The 22,522-nt window shown below is 43.7% G+C and overlaps 1 protein-coding gene across 2 annotated transcripts in view; it reads left to right on the top strand.

Moving 5' to 3' along the window:
- Positions 1–22,152, top strand: part of LOC110495686 (rho guanine nucleotide exchange factor 7) — a 31,099-nt gene extending 8,947 nt beyond the window's left edge. Inside the window, exons 6-21 of one of the 2 annotated variants that reach the window (XM_036952053.1) lie at positions 1,401–1,489; positions 2,866–2,960; positions 3,112–3,207; positions 3,535–3,657; positions 5,190–5,328; positions 8,913–8,972; positions 10,129–10,275; positions 10,340–10,426; positions 13,749–13,827; positions 14,047–14,201; positions 16,275–16,496; positions 16,648–16,831; positions 17,377–17,562; positions 20,126–20,225; positions 20,379–20,433; positions 20,640–22,152. In XM_036952053.1, the coding sequence (XP_036807948.1) occupies positions 1,401–1,489; positions 2,866–2,960; positions 3,112–3,207; positions 3,535–3,657; positions 5,190–5,328; positions 8,913–8,972; positions 10,129–10,275; positions 10,340–10,426; positions 13,749–13,827; positions 14,047–14,201; positions 16,275–16,496; positions 16,648–16,831; positions 17,377–17,562; positions 20,126–20,225; positions 20,379–20,433; positions 20,640–20,762 (1,940 nt within the window). In that variant the 3' untranslated portion in view covers positions 20,763–22,152. The remainder of the gene's footprint in view (positions 1–1,400; positions 1,490–2,865; positions 2,961–3,111; positions 3,208–3,534; positions 3,658–5,189; positions 5,329–8,912; positions 8,973–10,128; positions 10,276–10,339; positions 10,427–13,748; positions 13,828–14,046; positions 14,202–16,274; positions 16,497–16,647; positions 16,832–17,376; positions 17,563–20,125; positions 20,226–20,378; positions 20,434–20,639) is intronic. The other variant, XM_036952054.1, reaches the window with a different exon arrangement.
- The last annotated feature ends 370 nt before the right edge of the window (positions 22,153–22,522 follow it).

Genomic DNA, 22,522 nt, shown 5'->3' with positions numbered 1-22,522 from the left:
TATCTGATAGTGGTCCCCCCTATAGCTGACTGTACCTCTGAATCACGCAGCTAAACCAGGCTGTTGATAGCTGGTGTTATTTACGCACCATATTTAATGTGGGTCTCTAGGGAATATCCTCTGCTGTTTTTAATGGCGATACATCTAATACCCATTTCATGCAGTCAGCATTTCCCCCGGCTGCTAGAGCTGTAATAACATGTTTGATTTATTTTACCAGGTAAGCTGACTGAGAACACCTACGCATTCACTGCAATATAGGGTGGTATGCTGCTGGCCAAAGAGAATGATCATGAAGAGAATCATTTAAAACGGCAATATGTAACTTTTTGGGTGTCCATAGATCAGTCATTCGCACTGAAGTGGTAGATATGTTCTATGTGCGCTATTTCTATGCTTCTTGTTCTTAAGTTTAGTTTTTGCGTCTTCTACTTTAGTTTTTGTACACCAGCTTCAAAGAGCCGAAAATACAATATTGATTCTCTACACTATACGTGCTTGTTTTGTCGCATAAACTGAAATGAGGAGAACTACTAGAATTTGAGAAACCAGGAAATAGCGGAGCAATTTCTGCATAGTGCGTCTTTTAAAAGAGGAATTACAGAGTGAAGGAACGTGTTGCCAATACTAAGCTCACCAAGACATGGCTCTACTCCAGTTTATTCAATGGACTGCAATGTGCAAAGCATTACAGATAGAAATGTAATGCAGAGTAGAGCTCTGAGTTTGTTCTATACACTATATTTCTATCTGCAACACTAAGTGTTCTATCAGATCATATACAGAAATGTATAGTAGATGTATAAACTCTTTGTGCACAGCTGTTGTGCACAGTGATTGCATATTAATGTAGCTATTGTGCATTATAACGGAGAGGAAGGAAACTGCGTGGTTAAACAAAGACAGGACATTCCTTATCTTAGCCTGTGGGTGGGACTTCCCCAAACACACCAAACAGCTCCCAGTGCTTCCCTCTGTTGGCCTACTACCTACCTACACATAATGAACTATGTATCAAGCTAATTGCCATTTCTCTATAAGCTCACAGTGGTAACCCACTCCCTTTCTGTATCCAATCAGTCACACATGAACATGCCCTCTGTCTCTGGCTGCAGAGAGCGAGCCACAATTTTTGTTCCTTTGCTGTGTGTCATGCTGTTCTCTCTCCAGTCTTTATGCTATCTCTGCCCCAAGGGTTAGCTACTAAAACACAGCAACATGAATGTGTCCCCATTTCTCTGTAGTGCATAGAAAGCCTCTGGTCTGGTCTGTAGCTAAATGAAGCCAGCATCTTTCCCTGCCGGATAACATTGCTGTAAACTCTATTATAAAATGAACAACTTCATGTTTCTGTCCTACTTCTACTCTACACTTTCTTATCCTCTCTCTCTACCACACAGACAAACCAGTGTCTCCTAAGTCTGGCACCCTCAAAAACCCTGTGAAAGGCTTTGACACACCAGCTGTCAGCAAGACCTACTATAACCTGGTGAGAACCTACACGACCTACTGCACTGAGATCTGAAATACCACGAGGGTTTTAGAATTGAGGCTTTTGCCTGCCGTGTGTTCGTGTGCTGTAATGTAGGTTGTTTCTTCCGTCTGACTGGCTGCTGGGCCAGCTGTGCCTCAAGGCCTTGTGACTGGCTGCTCCGTTTCTATCTAGTGGTAGCACACTGTCACTATGGTGTGTGTTTTGGTGTCTGGGTCAGAGATAGTTCACAGGGACTGTGTGTCCTGCTGCCGTGATGGTGATGGGAGCACATTGCAAAGCATCCTGGGAGGCCCTCTGTTTTATTCTGTTGCTGAGAGAAGAGAAGCTGAAGCCGGGAGATATCAACTATTCAGGACAAGAAACTTTCAGGAGAGGATATCTGAGGAGAGGATATTTGAGGAGAGGAGAGGATATTTGAGGAGAGGAGAGGATATTTGAGGAGAGGAGAGGATATTTGAGGAGAGGAGAGGATATTTGAGGAGAGGAGAGGATATTTGAGGAGAGGAGAGGATATTTGAGGACAGGAGAGGATATTTGAGGAGAGGAGAGGAGAGGATATTTGAGGAGAGGAGAGGATATTTGAGGAGAGGAGAGGATATTTGAGGAGAGGAGAGGATATTTGAGGAGAGGAGAGGATATTTGAGGAGAGGAGAGGATATGAGAGGAGAGGATATGAGAGGAGAGGATATTTGAGGAGAGGAGAGGATATTTGAGGAGAGGAGAGGATATTTGAGGAGAGGAGAGTATCTGTTGTCCCAGTGGACAAGAATGCGTGAAGATCCACATGGAGCCATCTGATAGAAATCCATACATTATGATATGGGGAAATAAGTGAATAGTTCAGTACTAGTCTTTATGAAGACTTGAAGGTAACCTCATCACAGTGTTAAGTTATCCTGTGTTACAAGATCCAAATGAGTTTGAGAGTTGAAATATGAGCCCCACAACATCGGGAGTTAAAAGCTACCTGGCTGTCCGCCATTAGTGGATGTTAGATGGGTTAAAGCCAACTTAAACCCTCCCCCTTTATCCATCCATCTCTGCATCCTTCATAAAGCCTGCTCTGAACCTAGCCAGTAATGACATGGACTGAGGAGGTCAGTATTTGATGAGAAAAGGAAAGCAGTTTATTTCTGTCCTCTGGTTTCTCTGTCTAATGGGTTCCTCATATGAAACATGAGGACAGGCTTCAGGAAGCAGAATGGATGGTCTCCCTGGCCCCATTCTGTCAACGAGGGGGAGGTTAGGAGGAGAGAGGGTGGGTCTCCTCGGTGGGGGTGTCTGAGTTCAGTGTCTGTCTGTCCGCCTGCCTGTCTGTCTATCTGTCATCATCCTCTCCTAACCCCCCTGTTCTGTCTCTCTCCATCCAGGTGCTCCAGAACATTCTAGAGACCGAGACCGACTATTCCAAGGAGCTCCAAAGCCTACTGACCTCATACCTGCACTCACTGCAACCCACAGACAAGTGAGTGTGTTTGTGTTCACATGGCTGTGTGTGTATTTGTCAGGGGTGTTTGTGTGTGTGTGTGAGGGTCTGATTTGAGCGTACTATGAACCTTACTGTACCCCAACCATATCGCTCCAGCTTTCCCCACACCGTCTCCCTCTGTCTCCAGGTTGAGCAGTGCAGACGTCAGTCACATCCTGGGGAATCTGGAGGACATCTCTACCTTCCAGCTGATGTTGGTTCAGTCCTACGAGGAATGTACCAGGTGTGTCCCCGAACACACACACACACACACACAATATGATCAGTCCAGCATTGACCAAATGTATCTCATCAATACATGGATGTACCAAATGGGTGCCCGCAATCTTCATGCAAACTTAAAATATGAATCAACTCTGAAATAGACCACATCCTGTCTGCCAATAGGATCTAAAGCCACACCTTAAAACCCGCTGTGTGGGAGGGAGCACTATTCCTCATATATATAATAGTACATCAACATGCTGTTTATACAGGTCACACTGACACCTACTGGTAGACTCTGGTAGTGCTGTGGTGATGAGCACATTGTGTGTGTGTGTGTGTGTAGGCTTCCAGAGAGCCAGCAGAGAGTAGGGGGCTTCTTCCTCAACCTGCTGCCCGAGATGAAGGCTCTCTACATGGCCTACTGCTCCAACCACCCCTCGGCTGTCAACGTCCTCACAGAACACAGGTAAGTGTGCATGCACGTCAGGTAAAAGTGTGTGTGTGTGTAACCAAATCCATCGTGTGATTTTATGTCACCGGGTTGACAGTCAAAATGATAGCGGACTATTTTCAGTTACAATATCTGCAAAGTATTTTGAGTGTTTCAGTGAGGGACTGGGGAGTTTAGTATGTCGCTGTGTGTTTCAGTGAGGGACTGGGGGAGTTTAGTATGTCGCTGTGTGTTTCAGTGTGGGACTGGGGGAGTTTAGTATGTCGCTGTGTGTTTCAGTGAGGGACTGGGGGAGTTTAGTATGTCGCTGTGTGTTTCAGTGAGGGACTGGGGGAGTTTAGTATGTCGCTGTGTGTTTCAGTGAGGGACTGGGGGAGTTTAGTATGTCGCTGTGTGTTTCAGTGAGGGACTGGGGGAGTTTAGTATGTCGCTGTGTGTTGTCAGTGAGGGACTGGGGGAGTTTAGTATGTCGCTGTGTGTTTCAGTGAGGGACTGGGGGAGTTTAGTATGTCGCTGTGTGTTTCAGTGTGGGACTGGGGGAGTTTAGTATGTCGCTGTGTGTTTCAGTGTGGGACTGGGGGAGTTTAGTATGTCGCTGTGTGTTTCAGTGAGGAACTGGGGGAGTTTAGTATGTCACTGTGTGTTTCAGTGAGGAGCTGTGTGTTTCAGTGAGGAACTGGGGGAGTTTAGTATGTCGCTGTGTGTTTCAGTGAGGCACTGGGGGAGTTTAGTATGTCGCTGTGTGTTTCAGTGAGGAACTGGGGGAGTTTAGTATGTCGCTGTGTGTTTCAGTGAGGGACTGGGGGAGTTTAGTATGTCGCTGTGTGTTTCAGTGAGGAACTGGGGGAGTTTAGTATGTCGCTGTGTGTTTCAGTGAGGAGCTGTGTGTTTCAGTGAGGGACTGGGGAGTTTAGTATGTCGCTGTGTGTTTCAGTGAGGGACTGGGGGAGTTTAGTATGTCGCTGTGTGTTTCAGTGAGGGACTGGGGGAGTTTAGTATGTCGCTGTGTGTTTCAGTGTGGGACTGGGGGAGTTTAGTATGTCGCTGTGTGTTTCAGTGAGGAACTGGGGGAGTTTAGTATGTCGCTGTGTGTTTCAGTGAGGAGCTGTGTGTTTCAGTGAGGGACTGGGGAGTTTAGTATGTCGCTGTGTGTTTCAGTGAGGGACTGGGGGAGTTTAGTATGTCGCTGTGTGTTTCAGTGAGGGACTGGGGGAGTTTAGTATGTCGCTGTGTGTTTCAGTGTGGGACTGGGGGAGTTTAGTATGTCGCTGTGTGTTTCAGTGAGGAACTGGGGGAGTTTAGTATGTCACTGTGTGTTTCAGTGAGGAACTGTGTGTTTCAGTGAGGAACTGGGGGAGTTTAGTATGTCGCTGTGTGTTTCAGTGAGGCACTGGGGGAGTTTAGTATGTCGCTGTGTGTTTCAGTGAGGAACTGGGGGAGTTTAGTATGTCGCTGTGTGTTTCAGTGAGGGACTGGGGGAGTTTAGTATGTTGCTGTGTGTTACAGTGAGGAGCTGGGGGAGTTTAGTATGTTGCTGTGTGTTTCAGTGAGGAGCTGGGGGAGTTTATGGAGGGGAAGGGAGCCAGTAGTCCAGGTATCCTGACCCTCACCACTGGTCTCAGTAAACCCTTCATGAGGCTGGACAAATACCCTACACTGCTGAAGGAACTGGAGAGACACATGGAGGTGAGAGGGAGACCGTCTGGTTATTTTGTATTAATTTAATTAATACAATTAATTAATTTTAAGGGGTAGAGCAGCTTTAATATTACAGACAGATTGTAGCTTCCGTCAATGGAATTGTCTGCATCATTTCCAATCTCCCATATATATTGTTTTGTAAATATACAGTACAAGTCAAACGTTTGGAAACACTCATTCCAGGGTTTTTATTTTTTACTATTTTATACAATGTAGAATAATAGTAAGGACATAAAAACTATAAATAACCCGTATGGAATCCTGTAGTAACAAAAAAAAAAAAGTTAAACAAATGAAAATATATTTGAGATTCTTCAAAGTAGCCACCCTTTGCCATAATGACCGCTTTGCACACTGTTGGCATTCTCTCAACCAGCTTCATGAAAGTCACATGGAATGCTTTTCCCACAGACTTGAAAAAGTTGCCACATATGCTAAGCGTTTGTTGGCTGCTTTTCCTTCACTCAGCGGTCCAACTCATCCCAAACAGTCCCAATTGTGTTGAGGTTAGGTGATTGTGGAGGCCAGGTAATCTGATGCAGCACTACATCACTCTCCTTCTTGGTCAAATAGCCCTTACACAGCGTGGAGGTGTTTCGGGTTATTGTTGAAACACAATTGAGAGTCCCACTAAGCGAAAGACCAGATGGGATGGCGTATCGCTGCAGAATCCTGTGGTAGCCATGCTGGTTAAGTGTGCCTTGAATTCTAAATAAATCACAGACAGTGTCACCAGCAAAGCACCATCACACCACCACCTCCATGCTTCACGGTGGGAACCACACGTGCAGAGATCATCCGCTCAACCTACTCTGCATCTCACAAAGACACGGCAGTTGCAACCAGAATTTGGACTCATCAGACCAAAGCACAGATTTCCACCGATCTAATGTCCATTGCTCGTGTTTCTTGTCCCAAGCAAGTCTCCTTTTTATTGGTGTCCTTTAGTAGTGGTTTCTTTGCAGCAATTTGACCATGAAGGCCTGATTTAACGCAGTGTCCTCGTAACTGTTGATGTGTCTGTTACTTGAACTCTGGAGCATTTATTTAGGCTGCAATTTCTGAGGCTGGTAACTAATGAACTTATCCTCTGCAGCAGACATAACTCAGGGTCTTCCATTCCTGTGGCAGTCCTCATGAGATCCAGTTTCATCATAGCGCTTGATGATTTTTGTGACTGCACTTGAAGAAACTTTCAAAGTTCTTGAAATGTTCCGGATTGACTGACCTTCATGTCTGCAAGTAATGATGGATTGTCGTTTCTCTTTTCTTATTTAAGCTGTTCTTGCCATAATATGGACTTGGTCTTTTACCAAATAGGGCTATCTTCTGTATACCACCCCTACCTTGTCACAACACAACTGATTGGCTCAAACGCATTAAGAAGGAAAGAAATTCCACAAATTAACCTTTAACAAGGCACACCTGTTAATTGAAATGCATTCCAGGTGACTACCTCATGAAGCTGGTTGAGAGAATACCAAGAGCGCAAAGCTGTCATCAAGGCACTAGGCGGCTACTTTGAAGAATCTCAAATATAAATATATTTAAATGTAACACTTTTTTTTTGTTGTTACTACAGGATTCCATATGTGTTATTTCATACTTTTGAGGTCTTCACTATTATTCTACATTGTCGAAAATAGTCAAAATAAAGAATTCCTGAAATAAGTTGGTGTCCAAACTTTTGACTGGTACTGTGTGTGTATATATACTGCTCAAAAAAATGAAGGGAACACTAAAATAACACATCCTAGATCTGAATGAATGAAATATTATTATTAAATACTTCTTTCTTTACATAGTTGAATGTGCTGACAACAAAATCACACAAACTATCAATGGAAATCAAATTTATCAACCCATGGAGATCTGGATTTGGAGGCGGACTCAAAATTAAAGTGGAAAACCACACTACAGGCTGATCCAACTTTGATGTAATGTCCTTAAAACAAGTCAAAATGAGGCTCAGTAGTGTGTGTGGCCTCCACGTGCCTGTATGACCTCCCTACAACGCCTGGGCATGCTCCTGATGAGGTGGCAGATGGTCTCCTGAGGGATCTCCTCCCAGACCTGGACTAAAGCATCCGCCAACTCCTGGACAGTCTGTGGTGCAACGTGGCGTTGGTGGGTGGAGCGAGACATGATGTCCCAGATGTGCTCAATTGGATTCAGATCTGGGGAACGGGCGGGCCAGTCCATAGCATCAATGCCTTCCTCTTGCAGGAACTGCTGACACACTCCAGCCACATAAGGTCTAGCATTGTCTTGCATTAGGAGGAACCCAGGGCTAACTGCACCAGCATATGGTCTCACAAGGGGTCTGAGGATCTCATCTCGGCACCTAATGGCAGTCAGGCTACCTCTGGCGAACACATGGAGGGCTGTGCAGCCCCCCAAAGAAATGCCACCCCACACCATGACTGACCCACCGCCAAACCGGTCATGCTGGAGGATTTTGCAGGCAGCAGAACGTTCTCCACGGCGTCTCCAGACTCTGTCATGTCTGTCACGTGCTCAGTGTGAACCTGCTTTCATCTGTGAAGAGCACAGGGTGCCAGTGGCGAATTTGCCAATCTTGGTCTTCTCTGGCAAATGAAAAACGTCCTGCACGGTGTTGGGCTGTAAGCACAACCCCCATACAACCCTCATGGAGTCTATTTCTGACCGTTTGAGCAGATTTGTGGCCTGCTGGAGGTCATTTTACAGGGCTCTGGCAGTGCTCCTCCTGCTCCTCCTTGCACAAAGGCGGAGGTAGCAGTCCTGCTGCTGGGTTGTTGCCCTCCTACGGCCTCCTCCACGTATCCTGATGTACTGGCCTGTCTCCTGGTAGCGCCTCCATGCTCTGGACACTACGCTGACAGACACAGCAAACCTTCTTGCCACAGCTCGCATTGATGTGCCATCCTGGATGAGCTGCACTACCTGAGCCACTTGTGTGGGTTGTAGACTCCGTCTCATGCTACCACTAGAGTGAAAGCACCGCCAGCATTCAAAAGTGACCAAAACATCAGCCAGGAAGCATAGGAACTGAGAAGTGGTCTGTGGTCACCACCTGCAGAACCACTCCTTTATTGGGGGTGTCTTGCTAATTGTTCCACCTGTTGTCTATTCCATTTGCACAACAGCATGTGAAATTTATTGTCAATCAGTGTTGCTTCCTAAGTGGACAGTTTGATTTCACAGAAGTGTGATTGACTTGGAGTTACATTGTGTTGTTTAAGTGTTCCCTTTATTTTTTTGAGCAGTGTATATATTTTTACATATTCCTATATTATTTTCCACTAACCCTACCACCCCTCCCCCAATTGGAGTAAACTAATGAACAACAACACTTAGGCGTCTACTTCCAACTTATACATACTACAAACATTTCACGAACAGTGTATTTTACGTTAGTTATCTTTTTGTTTGTTTTTAGTCCCATCGATCTGTGTCTTTTGTCTATGTACTATAGATAAAGGTCATTTGCCTGTGAATGGTTGCTTTTTGTTGTTTAGGTGTAGACTATATTGACTGTTAGACCTGTGATCTTCTGATGAATCAAACATCCCCATCTTCTTCATCAGGAGCATCATGCCGATCGACCAGACATCCAGAAGTGTTTGACCTCCTTCAAAGGCCTCTCTGTAAGTCGGACATTTACCGTCCCGGTCTCGCTTTAATGACTTATGCAGTGTTGAAGGGTTACATTTGCATGTCTCTTGTTGATGATGTACACTACCGTTCAAAAGTTTGGGGTCACTTATTTTTTTCCATTTTAAAATGACATCAAATTGATCAGAAATGCAGTGTCGAAATTGTTAATTTTGTAAATGACTATTGTAGCTGGAATCTTATTATTTTATTTTTTTATCGATACATACATTTTGCCCATCTTAATCTTTTGTTTTTATTAGCTAGTCTGAGATATGGATTTTTCTTTGGAACTCTGCCTAGAAGACCAACATCCTGTAGTCGCTTCTTCACTGTTGACGCAGAGACTAGTGTTTTGTGGGTAGTATTTAATGAAGCTGCCAGAATAGACGTTTCAGAAGTTTCAGAAGAAAGTTATTTGTTTCTGCCCATTTTGAGCCTGTAATCGAACCCACAAATGCTGATGCTTCAGATACTCGACTAGTCTAAAGAAGGCCAGTTTTATTGCTTCTTTAATCAAAACAGTTCTCAGCTGTGCTAACATAATTGCAAAAGGGTTTTCTAATGATCAATTAGCCTTTTTAAAATGATCAACTTGGATTAGCTAACACAACGTGCCATTGGAACACAGGAGTGATGGTTGCTGATAATGGGCCTCTGTACGCCTAAAATCAGCTGTTTCCAGCTACAATAGTCATTTACAACATTAACAATGTCTACACTATTTATGATCAATTTTGTTTTTTTCTTGGACAAAAAAATGTGCTTTTCTTTCAAAAACAAGGACATTTCTAAGTGACACCAAACTTTTGAGCACTAGTGTATATGGAATCCAGTATTATTCAGGGTTAAATTGACATAAATTAAATATGAAATAGTCTCTGTCTTGTTGTGTTTACTGTTGCTAATCCTGGGCTGGGGGAAAAGCTTTAGCCTGCCTCTGGGCTCAACGGTTTGGCTCTGCTGTTCTGTGGCTTGGTGCCCTGACTTGGGCTTCTATGCAGCCTGGATCTTTCGTGTGTGTGTGTGTGTGTGTTTGTGCACATGCATACATTTGTCTGTCTCGCTGTCTCTCACATTGACTGGGATTCCATACTTTAAAACAGCTTCCTTTTCTATTTGTGTGTGTTTGTGTCTCCATGGCTTCAGGCTCAGTGTCAGGAGGTGAGGAAACGTAAGGAGCTGGAGCTGCAGATTCTAACTGAGACGATCAGACGCTGGGAGGGAGATGACATCAGAACCCTGGGCCCTGTCCTGTACATGTCACACACACTTTGCCACACACACGGATCAGAGGTAAGACGCGCATCTAAAATCTACACCCAGGAACGTCTTAACAGTGTGTGTTTGTCTTCTTTAGGAGAAGAGTGAACGCTACCTCCTGCTGTTCCCAAATGTTCTCCTACTGCTGTCTGCCAGCTCCAGAATGAGTGGATTCATCTACCAGGTCAGGATCTCGCTCTGTCCTTTGTTAGTATTTAGGGCCCTATAGAATCCGCTTTGTGGAGAACATGACGGAATCCTGGAATCTCGACATTAAAACGTAATTCAACAATATTAAAAAATGTATTGAACTTAGTAGAAATTTACTAAATGGTTTGAACTTATTAGAAAAGTAATTAATTCGCCCAAAATTATCATGACATAAATAAAATGCATCAGTGACTCATATTTTCCTTCAACTTTCTGAAGAGACAACGGCACAGGAATGCCTGTCTGTGTTTGTCTACCACTTCTTGTAGTCGTTAGCGATTATGCTAATGTGTTGCCAACTGTCTTCTGGTATAGATGGTAAAGCTTTCCCAAAAACCTTCTCAATTAAATGTTAAAGCTGCAATATGTGACTTTTTGCGTGACCCAACCAAATTCACATAGAAATGTGAGTTATAGATCTGTCCATCTCATTGATCCCTGCCTACAGACAGAAACTAAAACAAGAAGCTCCCGCGCTGAGGTCTGTTCAACGCTGGTCCGGCCAATCTGATTCCACACTCCAAGACTGCTTCCATCACGTGGACTGGGATATGTTTCGTATTGCGTCAGACAACAACATTGGCGAATACGCTGATTCGGTGAGCGAGTTCATTAGAACGTGCGTTGAAGATGTCGTTCCCATAGCAACGATTAAAACATTCCCAAACCAGAAACTGTGGATTGATGGCAGTATTCGCGTGATACTGAAAGCCCGAACCATTGCTTTTAATCAGGGCAAGGTGACCGGAAACATGACCGAATACAAACAGTGTAGCTATTCCCTCCGTAAGGCAATCAAACAAGCTAAGCGTCAGTATAGAGACAAAGTAGAATCTCAATTCAACGGCTAAAACACAAGAGGTATGTGGCAGGGTCTACAGTCAATCACGGATTACAAAAAGAAAACCAGCCCCGTCACGGACCAGGATGTCTTGCTCCCAGGCAGACTAAATAACTTTTTTGCCCGCTTTGAGGACAATACAGTGCCGCAGACTCTCCTTCACTGCAGCCGACGTGAGTAAAACATTTAAACGTGTTAACCCTCGCAAGGCTGCAGGCCCAGACGGCATCCCCAGCCGCGCCCTCAGAGCATGCGCAGACCAGCTGGCTGGTGTGTTTACGGACATGTTCAATCAATCCTTATCCCAGTCTGCTGTTCCCACATGATTCAAGAGTGCCACCATTGTTCCTGTTCCCAAGAAAGCTCAGGTAACTGAGCTAAACGACTACCGCCCCGTAGCACTCACTTCCGTCATCATGAAGTGCTTTGAGAGACTAGTCAAGGACCATATCACCCCCACCCCACCCGACCCTGGGTCTCGACCCCGCCCTGTGCAACTGGGTACTGGACTTCCTGACGGGCCGCCCCCAGGTGGTGAGGGTAGGCAACAACATTTCCACCCCGCTGATCCTCAACACTGGGGCCCCACAATGGTGCGTTCTGAGCCCTCTCCTGTACTCCCTGTTCACCCACGACTGCGTGGCCACGCACGCCTCCAACTCAATCATCAAGTTTGCGGACGACACAATAGTGGTAGGCTTGATTACCAACAACGACGAGACAGCCTATAGGGAGGAGGTGAGGGCCCTCGGAGTGTGGTGTCAGGAAAATAACCTCACACTCAACGTCAACAAAACTAAGGAGATGATTGTGGACTTCAGGAAACAGCAGAGGGAACACCCCCCTATCCACATCGATGGAACAGTAGTGGAGAGGGTAGTAAGTTTTAAGTTCCTCGGCGTACACATCACAGACAAACTGAATTGGTCCACCCACACAGACAGCATCGTGAAGAAGGTGCAGCAGCGCCTCTTCAACCTCAGGAGGCTGAAGAAATTTGGCTTGTCACCAAAAGCACTCACAAACTTCTACAGATGCACAATCGAGAGCATCCTGTCGGGCTGTATCACCGCCTGGTACGGCAACTGCTCCGCCCACAACCGTAAGGCTCTCCAGAGGGTAGTGAGGTCTGCACAACGCATCACCGGGGGCAAACTACCTGCCCTCCAGGACACCTACACCACCCGATGTCACAGGAAGGCCATAAAGATCATCAAGGACAACAACCACCCGAGCCACTGCCTGTTCACCCCGCTATCATCCAGAAGGCGAGGTCAGTACAGGTGCATCAAAGCTGGGACCGAGAGACTGAAAAACAGCTTTTATCTCAAGGCCATCAGACTGTTAAACAGCCACCACTAACATTGAGTGGCTGCTGCCAACACACTGACTCAACTCCAGCCACTTTAATAATGGGAATTGATGGGAAATGATGTAAAATATATCACTAGCCACTTTAAACAATGCTACCTAATATAATGTCTACATACCCTACATGATTCATCTCATATGTATATGTATATACTATACTCTATATCATCTACTGCATCTTTATGTAATACCTGTATCACTAGCCACTTTAACTATGCCACTTTGTTTACATACTCATCTCATATGTAAATACTGCACTCAATACCATCTACTGTATCTTGCCTATGCCGCTCTGCACCATCACTCATTCATATATCTTTATGTACATATTCTTTATCCCCTTACACTTGTGTCTATAAGGTAGTAGTTTTGGAATTGTTAGCTAGATTACTTGTTGGTTATTACTGCATTGTCGGAACTAGAAGCACAAACATTTCGCTACACTCGCATTAACATCTGCTAACCATGTGTATGTGACAAATAAAATTTGATTTTGATTTGAGGTTGTCTAAGAAGCGGTGTGTCTGTTCTGTGTGTGCTATTTCTATTCTTCCAGTTAAGTTTTGTTTTTTCTTTTACTTTCAGTTTTGTGCACCAGCTTCAAACAGCTGAAAATACAATATTGTTGGTTATGTAAAATATATTTCACAGCGGTTTAGGTGGTACAATGATTCTCTACACATTGCTTGTTTTGTCACACAAACTGAAATTAAGCGAACTATTGGAATTTTAGCAACCAGAAGAAATAGTGGAGGGATTTTTGCCTATTGTACCTTTTAACTACAAAGTAGCATACTGGCAGAACGATATCATGACTATTTGCATCAATCCAGTGGCCATTTGTTTTGCAAACTTTGCAATCACGTGAGTGCTACAATAACATCCTAACCAAACAACTGTCTCTGGCTAGTGAGCAGTTAAAGGGTAATTACACCCAAAAATCTAAATTTCTTAGATTTTTTTTTCAACAAAGTGGGAAAAACTGAAGAAATGGAATCAGGCAAAAATCTAATGGATTTTATAGTGCCCTTAAGTGTGTAAACACTAAAGGTTTGTGTAACTCTGTCGTTGATTTGCTTTAAAGGGTAAGCTGCCATTGACAGGAATGCTTATCTCAAGGATAGAAGATTGTGAGATGGTCAAAAACGCTTTTGAAATATCAGGTATGTTAATTATTATAATTTTTTTTACTAGTGGAGTTTAAGCTCAAAATAAGGGTAATCACGTGTGTGCGTGTATGGACATGTTTAACTATACTTGTGGGGACCCGAAGGAAAAATGCTTGGAGGTTAAGGTTGATGTTAGGCAAAATGCAATTTTGAATGGGAATAAATTGTGTCCCCACAAGGTTAGTTAAACAAGACTTTGTGTGTGTGTTACAGGCAGTATGTGTGAGCGGATGCAGGTGGTGTGTAACAACCAGCAGGATTTGCAGGAGTGGGTGGAGCATCTGTCAAGACACACTCAGATCAGAAACACCCCCTCCGTGATCATGACCACACCAACCGCCAAGCCCCAGTCTGTCCCCTGCCACACGGTAACACCCCCAACCTCTCCAGTCTGACTGTCAGTTAAAGGGAAGGGTATCGACGTTTGTCTGACATTTTTCTTGTGTCGATCCAGGTACATGGATTAGGATATTTGCAGGTTTAAATCCCAAATGAATGGGAAAGCTAATGCTGCGTTCATAACATCTTGTAAATTCGTAAATATGACCATACCACTGGGAAAGATCCATTTGAATGCCCCTCCAACTGGTATTACTAGTGGGAAACTCGTCTACCATCAGACTTCTCCCACATGTTGAACTTCGTTGTCACATACTGAGGAAATACCTCTATAACAGCATTTTCGGCAGTTAAATGCAACAATAAAACATAATTTATAAAAAGCAATCTATTAATATAGTTTTTGAACACTATCATCTGTTTACAAGCTAGCTAGCTGTTCTTTTAATTTATGGTTGAAGCAGATTATTTGCCCGTTAGCCAGGCAGCGATTCTCAACGAGTTCAAAGCACTTGAATGCATCCAACTCGTATTTACAACTGGTTATTACTAGAGGTTGACCGATTATGGTTTTTCAACGCTGATACCGATTATTGGAATACCAAAAAAGCCGATGCCAATTTTTTATTTTTTATATATATATATATCTCTCAATTACAATACGTGTTCAGTATTGTTGTAACTTAATATAATACAAAATATATTTAGTCTCAAATAAATAATGAAACCTGTTAAATTTGGTTTAAATATTGCAAAAACAAAGTGTTGGAGAAGAAAGTAAAAGTGCAATATGTGCCATGTAAAAAAGCTAACTTTTTTTTAAAGTTCCTTGCTCAGAACATAAGAACATATGAAAGCTGGTGGTTTAATATTCCCAGTTCTTTAATATTCCCAGTTAAGAAGTTTTAGGTTGTAGTTATAGTAATTATGGCGCGTCGACTATTTCTCTCTCTACCATTTGTATTTCATATACCTCTGACTATTGGATGTTCTAATAGGTATTTTAGTATTGCCAGCTTAATCTTGGGAGTTGATAGGCTTGAAGTCATGAACAGGGCTGTGCTTCAAACATTGTGAAGAGCTGCTGGCAAAACACACGAAAGTGCTGTTTGAATGAATGCTTACGAGCCTGCTGCTGCCTACCACCACTCAGACCGCTCTATGAAATCATATACTTAATTATAATAAACACACAGAAATACGAGCCTTAGACATTAATAATGGTCAAATCCGGAAACTATCATTTCGAAAACAAAACGTTTAATCTTGCAGTGAAATACGCAACCATTCCTTATTTTATCGAATGGGTGGCATCCCTAAGTCTAAATATTGCTGTTACATTGCACAAACCTCAATGTTATGTTATAATTATGTAAAATTCTGGCAAATTAATTACGGTCTTTGTTAGGAAGAAACACAGTTCCCTACGACCCTGACTCTGCTTGCACTGAACGCAAATGAAGTGACACAATTTCCCTAGTTAATATTGCCTGCTAACATGCATTTATTTTAACTAAATATGCAGGTTTTTAAAAAAGATATACTTCTGTGTATTGATTTTAAGAAAGGCATTGATGTTTATGGTTCGGTACATTTGTGCAACGAATGTGCTTTTTTCGCAAATGCGCTTTTGTTAAATCATCACCTGTTTGGCGAAGTTGAAGTAGGCTGTGATTCGATAAATTAACAGGCACCGCATTGATTATATGCAACGGAGGACAAGCTAGTTAACTACACATGGTTGATGATATTACTAGGTTAACTAGTGATTATGTGAAGATTGTTTTTTTGTGAGTTAAGTTTAATGCTAGCTAACAACTTACCTTGGCTCCTTTTGCCGCTGCACTTGTGTAACAGGTGGTCACCCTGCCACGGCGTCCAAAAAGGCCGATAACCGATTTTTGAAATTGGCCCTAATTAATCTGCCATTACGATTTCATCGGTTGACCTCCTTCCCACTAGTTAGTAGTTATTACCACCTTCCCACTTGGTTATGAACTCAGCAAGCACCATTCATTCCAAGAGATGCTACTGTATATATGATATACTCTCTCTTTTTTGTACCAGACTTAAACTTCTCCCCTCTGTTCTCTCTCCCCCAGCTCCCGTCCCATCCCCTGACCCCCACCAGGCACTCAGAGAGTAGGGGTGTATCTGGGGGCCCTGCCTACCACACCCTACCTCACCCCTCCTCCCACGGGGCCCCTCAAACCCCCCCCATGTGGGGTCCCCTGGAGCCCCCCAGCACCCCCAAACCCTGGAGCCTCAGCTGCCTCCGCCCCGCGCCCCCACTCAAGCCCTCGGCAGCACTCTGCTATAAAGAGGTATGGTCCTGGGCCTTTCGTGTAAGAGGGAATAGGTTCCAAACAGTAATAGTCAGCACAGTTTCTAGAGATGATGCCTTTATCAATAAAATAGCCCACCTCTAGGGTTCTAAGAGAGCATCTCTCTTCCTCTTTGTATCTGCCTCTCTAGGATATGAGTAAAAGTCCTAAGAGTATGAAGAAGCTGCTGCCTAAGCGTAAGCCTGAGAGGAAAGCTTCAGATGAGGACTTTGCTACCAGGAAGAGTACTGCAGCTCTGGAGGAGGATGCCCAAATCCTGAAAGTGATCGAGGCCTACTGCACCAGCGCCAAAACACGACAGACACTCAACTCAAGTAAGACTACGCCGCAAACACACAACCTGTCAGAGACCCAATACTTCAACCAATACCAACTAGTCTTTGGTGTCATTTGACTTCTCCTCCGAAGCCTGTCTTTTATTTCTGTACTAACATGAACCATGTCCAGATTAGTTCTAAGACTTCACAGGTTCTGGATGCTCTTTAGAGTACAGCTGTTTAGATTCAACTGTCCTTTTAGTCTATTGCTACTCATAGTTCAGTGTTGTCTCCTCTCTAACTATGTTCTCTCCTGTTTCTCTCCCCTCATCCCCTTTGCATTCTGTTATTCTCCGCTCTGTTCCTCCTCCTTTTGGTTTGTCTATTTTGTGTCCTCTCCCTTTAAAAAAAAATATATTATTTTTGTCCTCATTCATAACCCCACCATCCCTCCTTGTTTTAAATATACCTGTATATAATTTATCCTATTATTATGGATCCCTCCACAACCTACCTCAACAATTATTTGCCCCCCCCCACACTGCTTTATTATGGTTTGATTCACTCCCCCTCGTTCCGTATGGTTTGATCCACTCCCCCAGCATGGCAGGGTACTGATTTGATGCATAACCACGTGCTGGCCGAGCCAGTTGACCGGTCCAGTGTGGACACTATAGGTTGCCGTAGCAGCCTGTCCAGAGGGACCGAGCCCTGGTCTGACCTATCAGAGGACTCGGATTATGACAGTATTTGGACCGCCAGTAGTTACAGGACCTCCTCCGTTTCTCGTAAGAGCTACAGTTGCTCCTCCCATATATCCCGCTCCCTCACACCTTTTTTAATAAACTATTTTATTTTGAAAGAGAAATATGATTTTCTTTCATCGTAGTTTTGGAATCCCATTTCTGGCTGGGCCACATTCAGTACGCAAATGTTGCAGATAGAGATGCAGTGAATAGAGCTGACATAAACAAACATGTAGAATAAGGAATTAACATAATACATTTCTATCTGAATGTCGGCCAACGTTGTGTCCTGCTGAATGCGGCCCTTCAGCCACCGTTTGTAGTTTCTCCCCCTCCCTTAGTCATGGTTGGTTGTGTGTGGTTTACAGTAGCTGTGTCTGGTGTTTCTGTGAACTGTCTGTCATGCCAGAAACTGAAGATGGTGAAGAACCTAACATGACCTCTCTCCCTTATGTATGTATGCACAGTGCCTTGCAAAAGTATTCACCCCCCTTGGCGTTTTTCCTATTTTGTTTCATTACAACCTGTAATTTAAATGGATTTGTATTTGTATTTTGTGTAATGGACATACACAAAATAGTCCAAATTAGTGAAGTGAAATGAAAAAAATAAAAAACGAATTGGTGTGCATATGTATACACCCCCTTTTTTCTATGAAGCCCCTAAATAAGATCTGGTGCCACCAATTTACTTTCAATCTAAGGGTCACATGATCTGTCACATGATCTCCGTATATATACACCTGTTCTGAAAGGTCCCAGAGTCTGCAACACCACTAAGCAAGGGGCACCACCAAACAAGTGGAACTATGAAGACCAAGGAGCTCTCCAAACAGGTCAGGGACAAAGTTGTGGAGAAGTACAGATCAGGGATGGGTTTTGAACATCCCACAGAGCACCATTAAATCCATTATTAAAAAATGGAAAGAATATGGCACCACAACCAACCTGCCAAGAGGGGGCTGCCCACCAAAACTCACAGACCAGGCAAGGAGGGCATTAATCAGAGAGGCAACAAAGAGACCAAAGATAACCCTGAAGGAGCTGCAAAGCTCCACATTGGATATTGGAGTATCTGTCCATAGGACCACTTTAAGCCGTACACGCCACAGAGTTGGGCTTTACGGAAGAGTGTCCAGAAAAAAGCCATTGCTTAAAGAAAAATATGTACACCAAAAGGCATGTGGGAGACTCCCCAAACATATGGAAGAAGGTACTCTGGTCAGATGACACTAAAATTGAGCTTTTTGGCTATCAAGGAATACGCTATGTCTGGCACAAACCCAGCACCTCTCAACACCTTGAACACCATCACCACAGTGAAGCATGGTGGCGGCAGCATCATGCTGTGGGGATGTTTTTCATCGGCAGGGACTGGGAAACAAAAATCAGTTTAATTCCAGGTTGTAAGGCAACAAAATACTTTCGCAAGCCACTATGTATTCATGCATGCACTACTGGTTAGAGCCAGTTTGCACTGTTCTGTGAAGGGAGTAGTACACAGCGCTGTACGAGATCTTCAGTTTCTTGGCAATTTCTCATATGGAATAGCCTTCATTTCTCAGAACAAGAATAGACTGACGAAGAAAGTAATTTGTTTCTGGCTATTTGAGCCTGTAATCAAACCCAAATGCTGATGCTCCAGATACTCAACTAGTCTAAAGAAGACAAGTTTTTATTGCTTCTTTAATCAGAATAACTGATTAAATAATTTTCAGCTGTGCTAACATAATTGCAAAATGGTTTTCTAATGATCAGTTAGCCTTTTTAAAATGATAAACTTGGATTAGCTAACACAACGTGCCATTGGAACACAGGAGTGATGATTGCTGATAATGGGCCTCTGTAGATATTCCTGATATTCCTGCTACAGTAGTCATTTACAACATTAACAATGTCTACACTGTATTTCTGATCAATTTGATGTTATTTTAATTGGCAAAAAGTTGCTTTTCTTTCAAAAACAAGGACATTTCTAAGTGACCCCAAACTTTTGAACAGTAGTATACACACACACACCCTTCTCCCCCTCAAAAGACCTCGGTGGACAAAGGGAATAACTGCTCCTCAGCCTCCCTTCTGTTCTGAACTATTAACGGCTTCAAAGGACCTGGTGTCATGTTACAATCATTAAAATGATGAGTTAATATGCTGCTGTCATAGCTTAGATCTCCCTTGGAGAACAGCGATATTGAATCTCAATGGAATCTCCTGTATGGATGAAGGATAAATGGTAGATGAGAGGGAGACTTGATTTGCCAGGTCAAGTTCTCCTCCTCTACCCACACCTGTCCTGATCCTCCCACAGGACCCCTTTGTCAGGCCGCTTATCTGAATCTGGTTTGGGCTGTATCCTAATACTCTAAAATGGCCCCCTTGTCTTCTTTCCTTCATTGCCGCTGATAAATGAAAGGGCTCCTATAAAGGACTGTGATCAGGGGGGACAGGACACAAGGAGAAGAGGCTAGTTTGAACTATTGAGCTACAGCCTTAGTGTGTCAAACCTCTACGGAAGGGTCACCCTCCCCTCAGTCAGCCAATCAGTCAATGAGTCATCCCGTCCATCGACCAATGTGCTCTGCTGACGGTCTTGTTTTACCAATCAGGATCCAGGGAGAAGTCAGGTCTGCACATGCTCTTCCCTGAGGAGGAGAAGATCATCGTGGAGGAGACCACGAGCAACGGACAGACTGTCATCGAGGAGAAGTAAGCACTACATTCCTCCCTGAACTACCAGTGCGTTAGATTGGGAGAACTCTTCACTTCACACGTTCAAAAGTTGATATGTTCCCTAATGGGGTTTATTGATAATGGTGAGCTGTGGTTGGGTTGGTTAACTAACGTGTCTGTCTGCCTTAGGACTCTAGTAGACACGGTGTACGGGCTGAAGGATGAAGTGCAGGAGCTGAAACAGGTGAGCATTCAGGAGAGTTCGCCAAACCGTCACATCAAATAGCATGTCAGTCGTTCAGCATCATAATGAATCAATTAGAGGCTCTCTATGACAAGAAAACTCTAAGCATATACATCCCAGAACCAGAGCACTGTTCATTCCTGGCATGTGCAATTTAGAGCCTTTTCTAAGATCCAGCGGCCGTCTTTGTCCCCTCCCCCCAACAGGACAACAAGAAGATGAGGAGAACCCTGGATGAAGAGCAGAAAGCCAGGAAGGAGCTGGAGAAGATCCTGAGGAGAGTCCTGAAGAACATGAACGACCCCACCTGGGACGAGACCAACCTGTGAGTGCTCAGGTGACATCGCATCAACATGGTTGAGTTCGGGTTCCACCGTGACTGGACCAAAATTGTTAACCACAAAGCCATCTGACGTAACACTGTGGAACACTGATCTGTCACTGTTGTAAGAGACTGGGTGTGGTCCAAAGTCAAAACAGCCAAATAGCGTCCCTGAATAACTCTGGAAGACTATTGGCTGCGACATGGACCTCCGACCTCTGTGTTGATCTGGGATTGGAAAGAGGCTGGAACAATCACACCAATGGAGATACATCTGACGTCACTGACTAAGTCTCCTTCCGGGTGCTTCTCAAAGGGTGTTTCCTCTCTACCTCTCCCCTTCTGCACTGATCTGAAAGCAGGTGAAAACAACATGGGAATTTTCTGTCACTTGTACAGTACTTTAACATCCGTGATGAGGAAAGGAAGTAAGTTCAGACTATTGAGATCCATCCCCTGCATGTAGAGGAATAGTCTCAGGGAATCATTTCTAGAGACAGTGGCTGCATCTCAATAGTGGTTTGCTCTTCTCTTTGCTGATCTGCACTGGTATGTGCAGTAGGTCCCTAGTGCCTACAAAGGGATTTCCTTCCACCTGTCCAGGTTTATGCAGATGAAAGACGAGGAAAGGTAGCCACGGTAGACTATTGAGATGCAACCCAGACAATTTTGACAGATGATGATTTTGTCACTGCCTCCATTACCCTGCTGCCAAGCTCCTCAACACTCCCACCCTCTTACCCCACTCTGGAGCATCTCCCTGCCCATTCCTCTGAGCCTTGTAGGAACCTATGGCCAACACACAGAACAGCATAACCTCTAGCTCATTCTGCATGTTTCCATGGAAACATTAGCAATCCGATACTGGAACGTTTTCAGGTGATTTTTGTGGCTTTCTGATGATGATGATGATGATTTGAAGTATTCTGGACGACCTATTTCTTGTTTGTTTCTGTTATTTTACCGGATAATGGACTTTCTATTTTAATGCTTTCCTGAAAACACTGTATTTCTACTTTTGCTTTTCTACTTCTTTGTCACCTATGATTTGTACAGAAACTAACCGTAGCGTCTCAAATTAATATCATGAAATGTGCCTTGGGGAAATGATTCCATGATATTAGCTTACATTTCTGGCAGGCTCTTCAGTTTAAAATGGGTCAAATATTCCAATGCAATATTGATTCCAATGATGAACACTAATGTAAACTACTTATTCTAACTATTTCAGATTCTATATTATGTCTGTAATTTATGTATTTAAATGAAATTGACTGAGGAATGTGTTATGCACTCAAGTCTATTGTTCAGTGAAAACCTCCCATGTCCTCTATTTATTACCTCTTCGTCTCTCTCACTCTTCTCCACTTGTCTCTGAATTAAACCAGTAAACTGAATCTCGTGTGTGTCTGAATACTTGCGGTGACTGACGTGTTTTACCCGTCTTAGTTGAAAGCACTGGCTGTACGTTGCCTCTGAATAACAGCGTCTGCTTTAATGACCTAAATGTGATGGAGCCTTTGTCCTGCAAAGTGCTGTCACTTTTAACTTCAAATGTATCAGACAGTTATCATTGGTTACCAGTCAGTGGTAGATTCAGGTGGATAATATACTATAAACAGTCCAGGAATGGTGACAGTGACCACATTTCCATGCGCACAGTAGCTCAAATAAGGTCTTATTTGGGATGAGCTGTTTACATGCACCTTTTGATATCTCGCTCACGAGTATCCCTGTACCCATGAATAAGCAGAATAGTTAAAATGT

The sequence above is a fragment of the Oncorhynchus mykiss genome, chromosome 18 (assembly GCF_013265735.2).
Source record: "Oncorhynchus mykiss isolate Arlee chromosome 18, USDA_OmykA_1.1, whole genome shotgun sequence".
Taxonomy (NCBI): Eukaryota; Metazoa; Chordata; class Actinopteri; order Salmoniformes; family Salmonidae; genus Oncorhynchus; species Oncorhynchus mykiss.
This window is presented reverse-complemented; position numbering and strand designations above follow the sequence as displayed.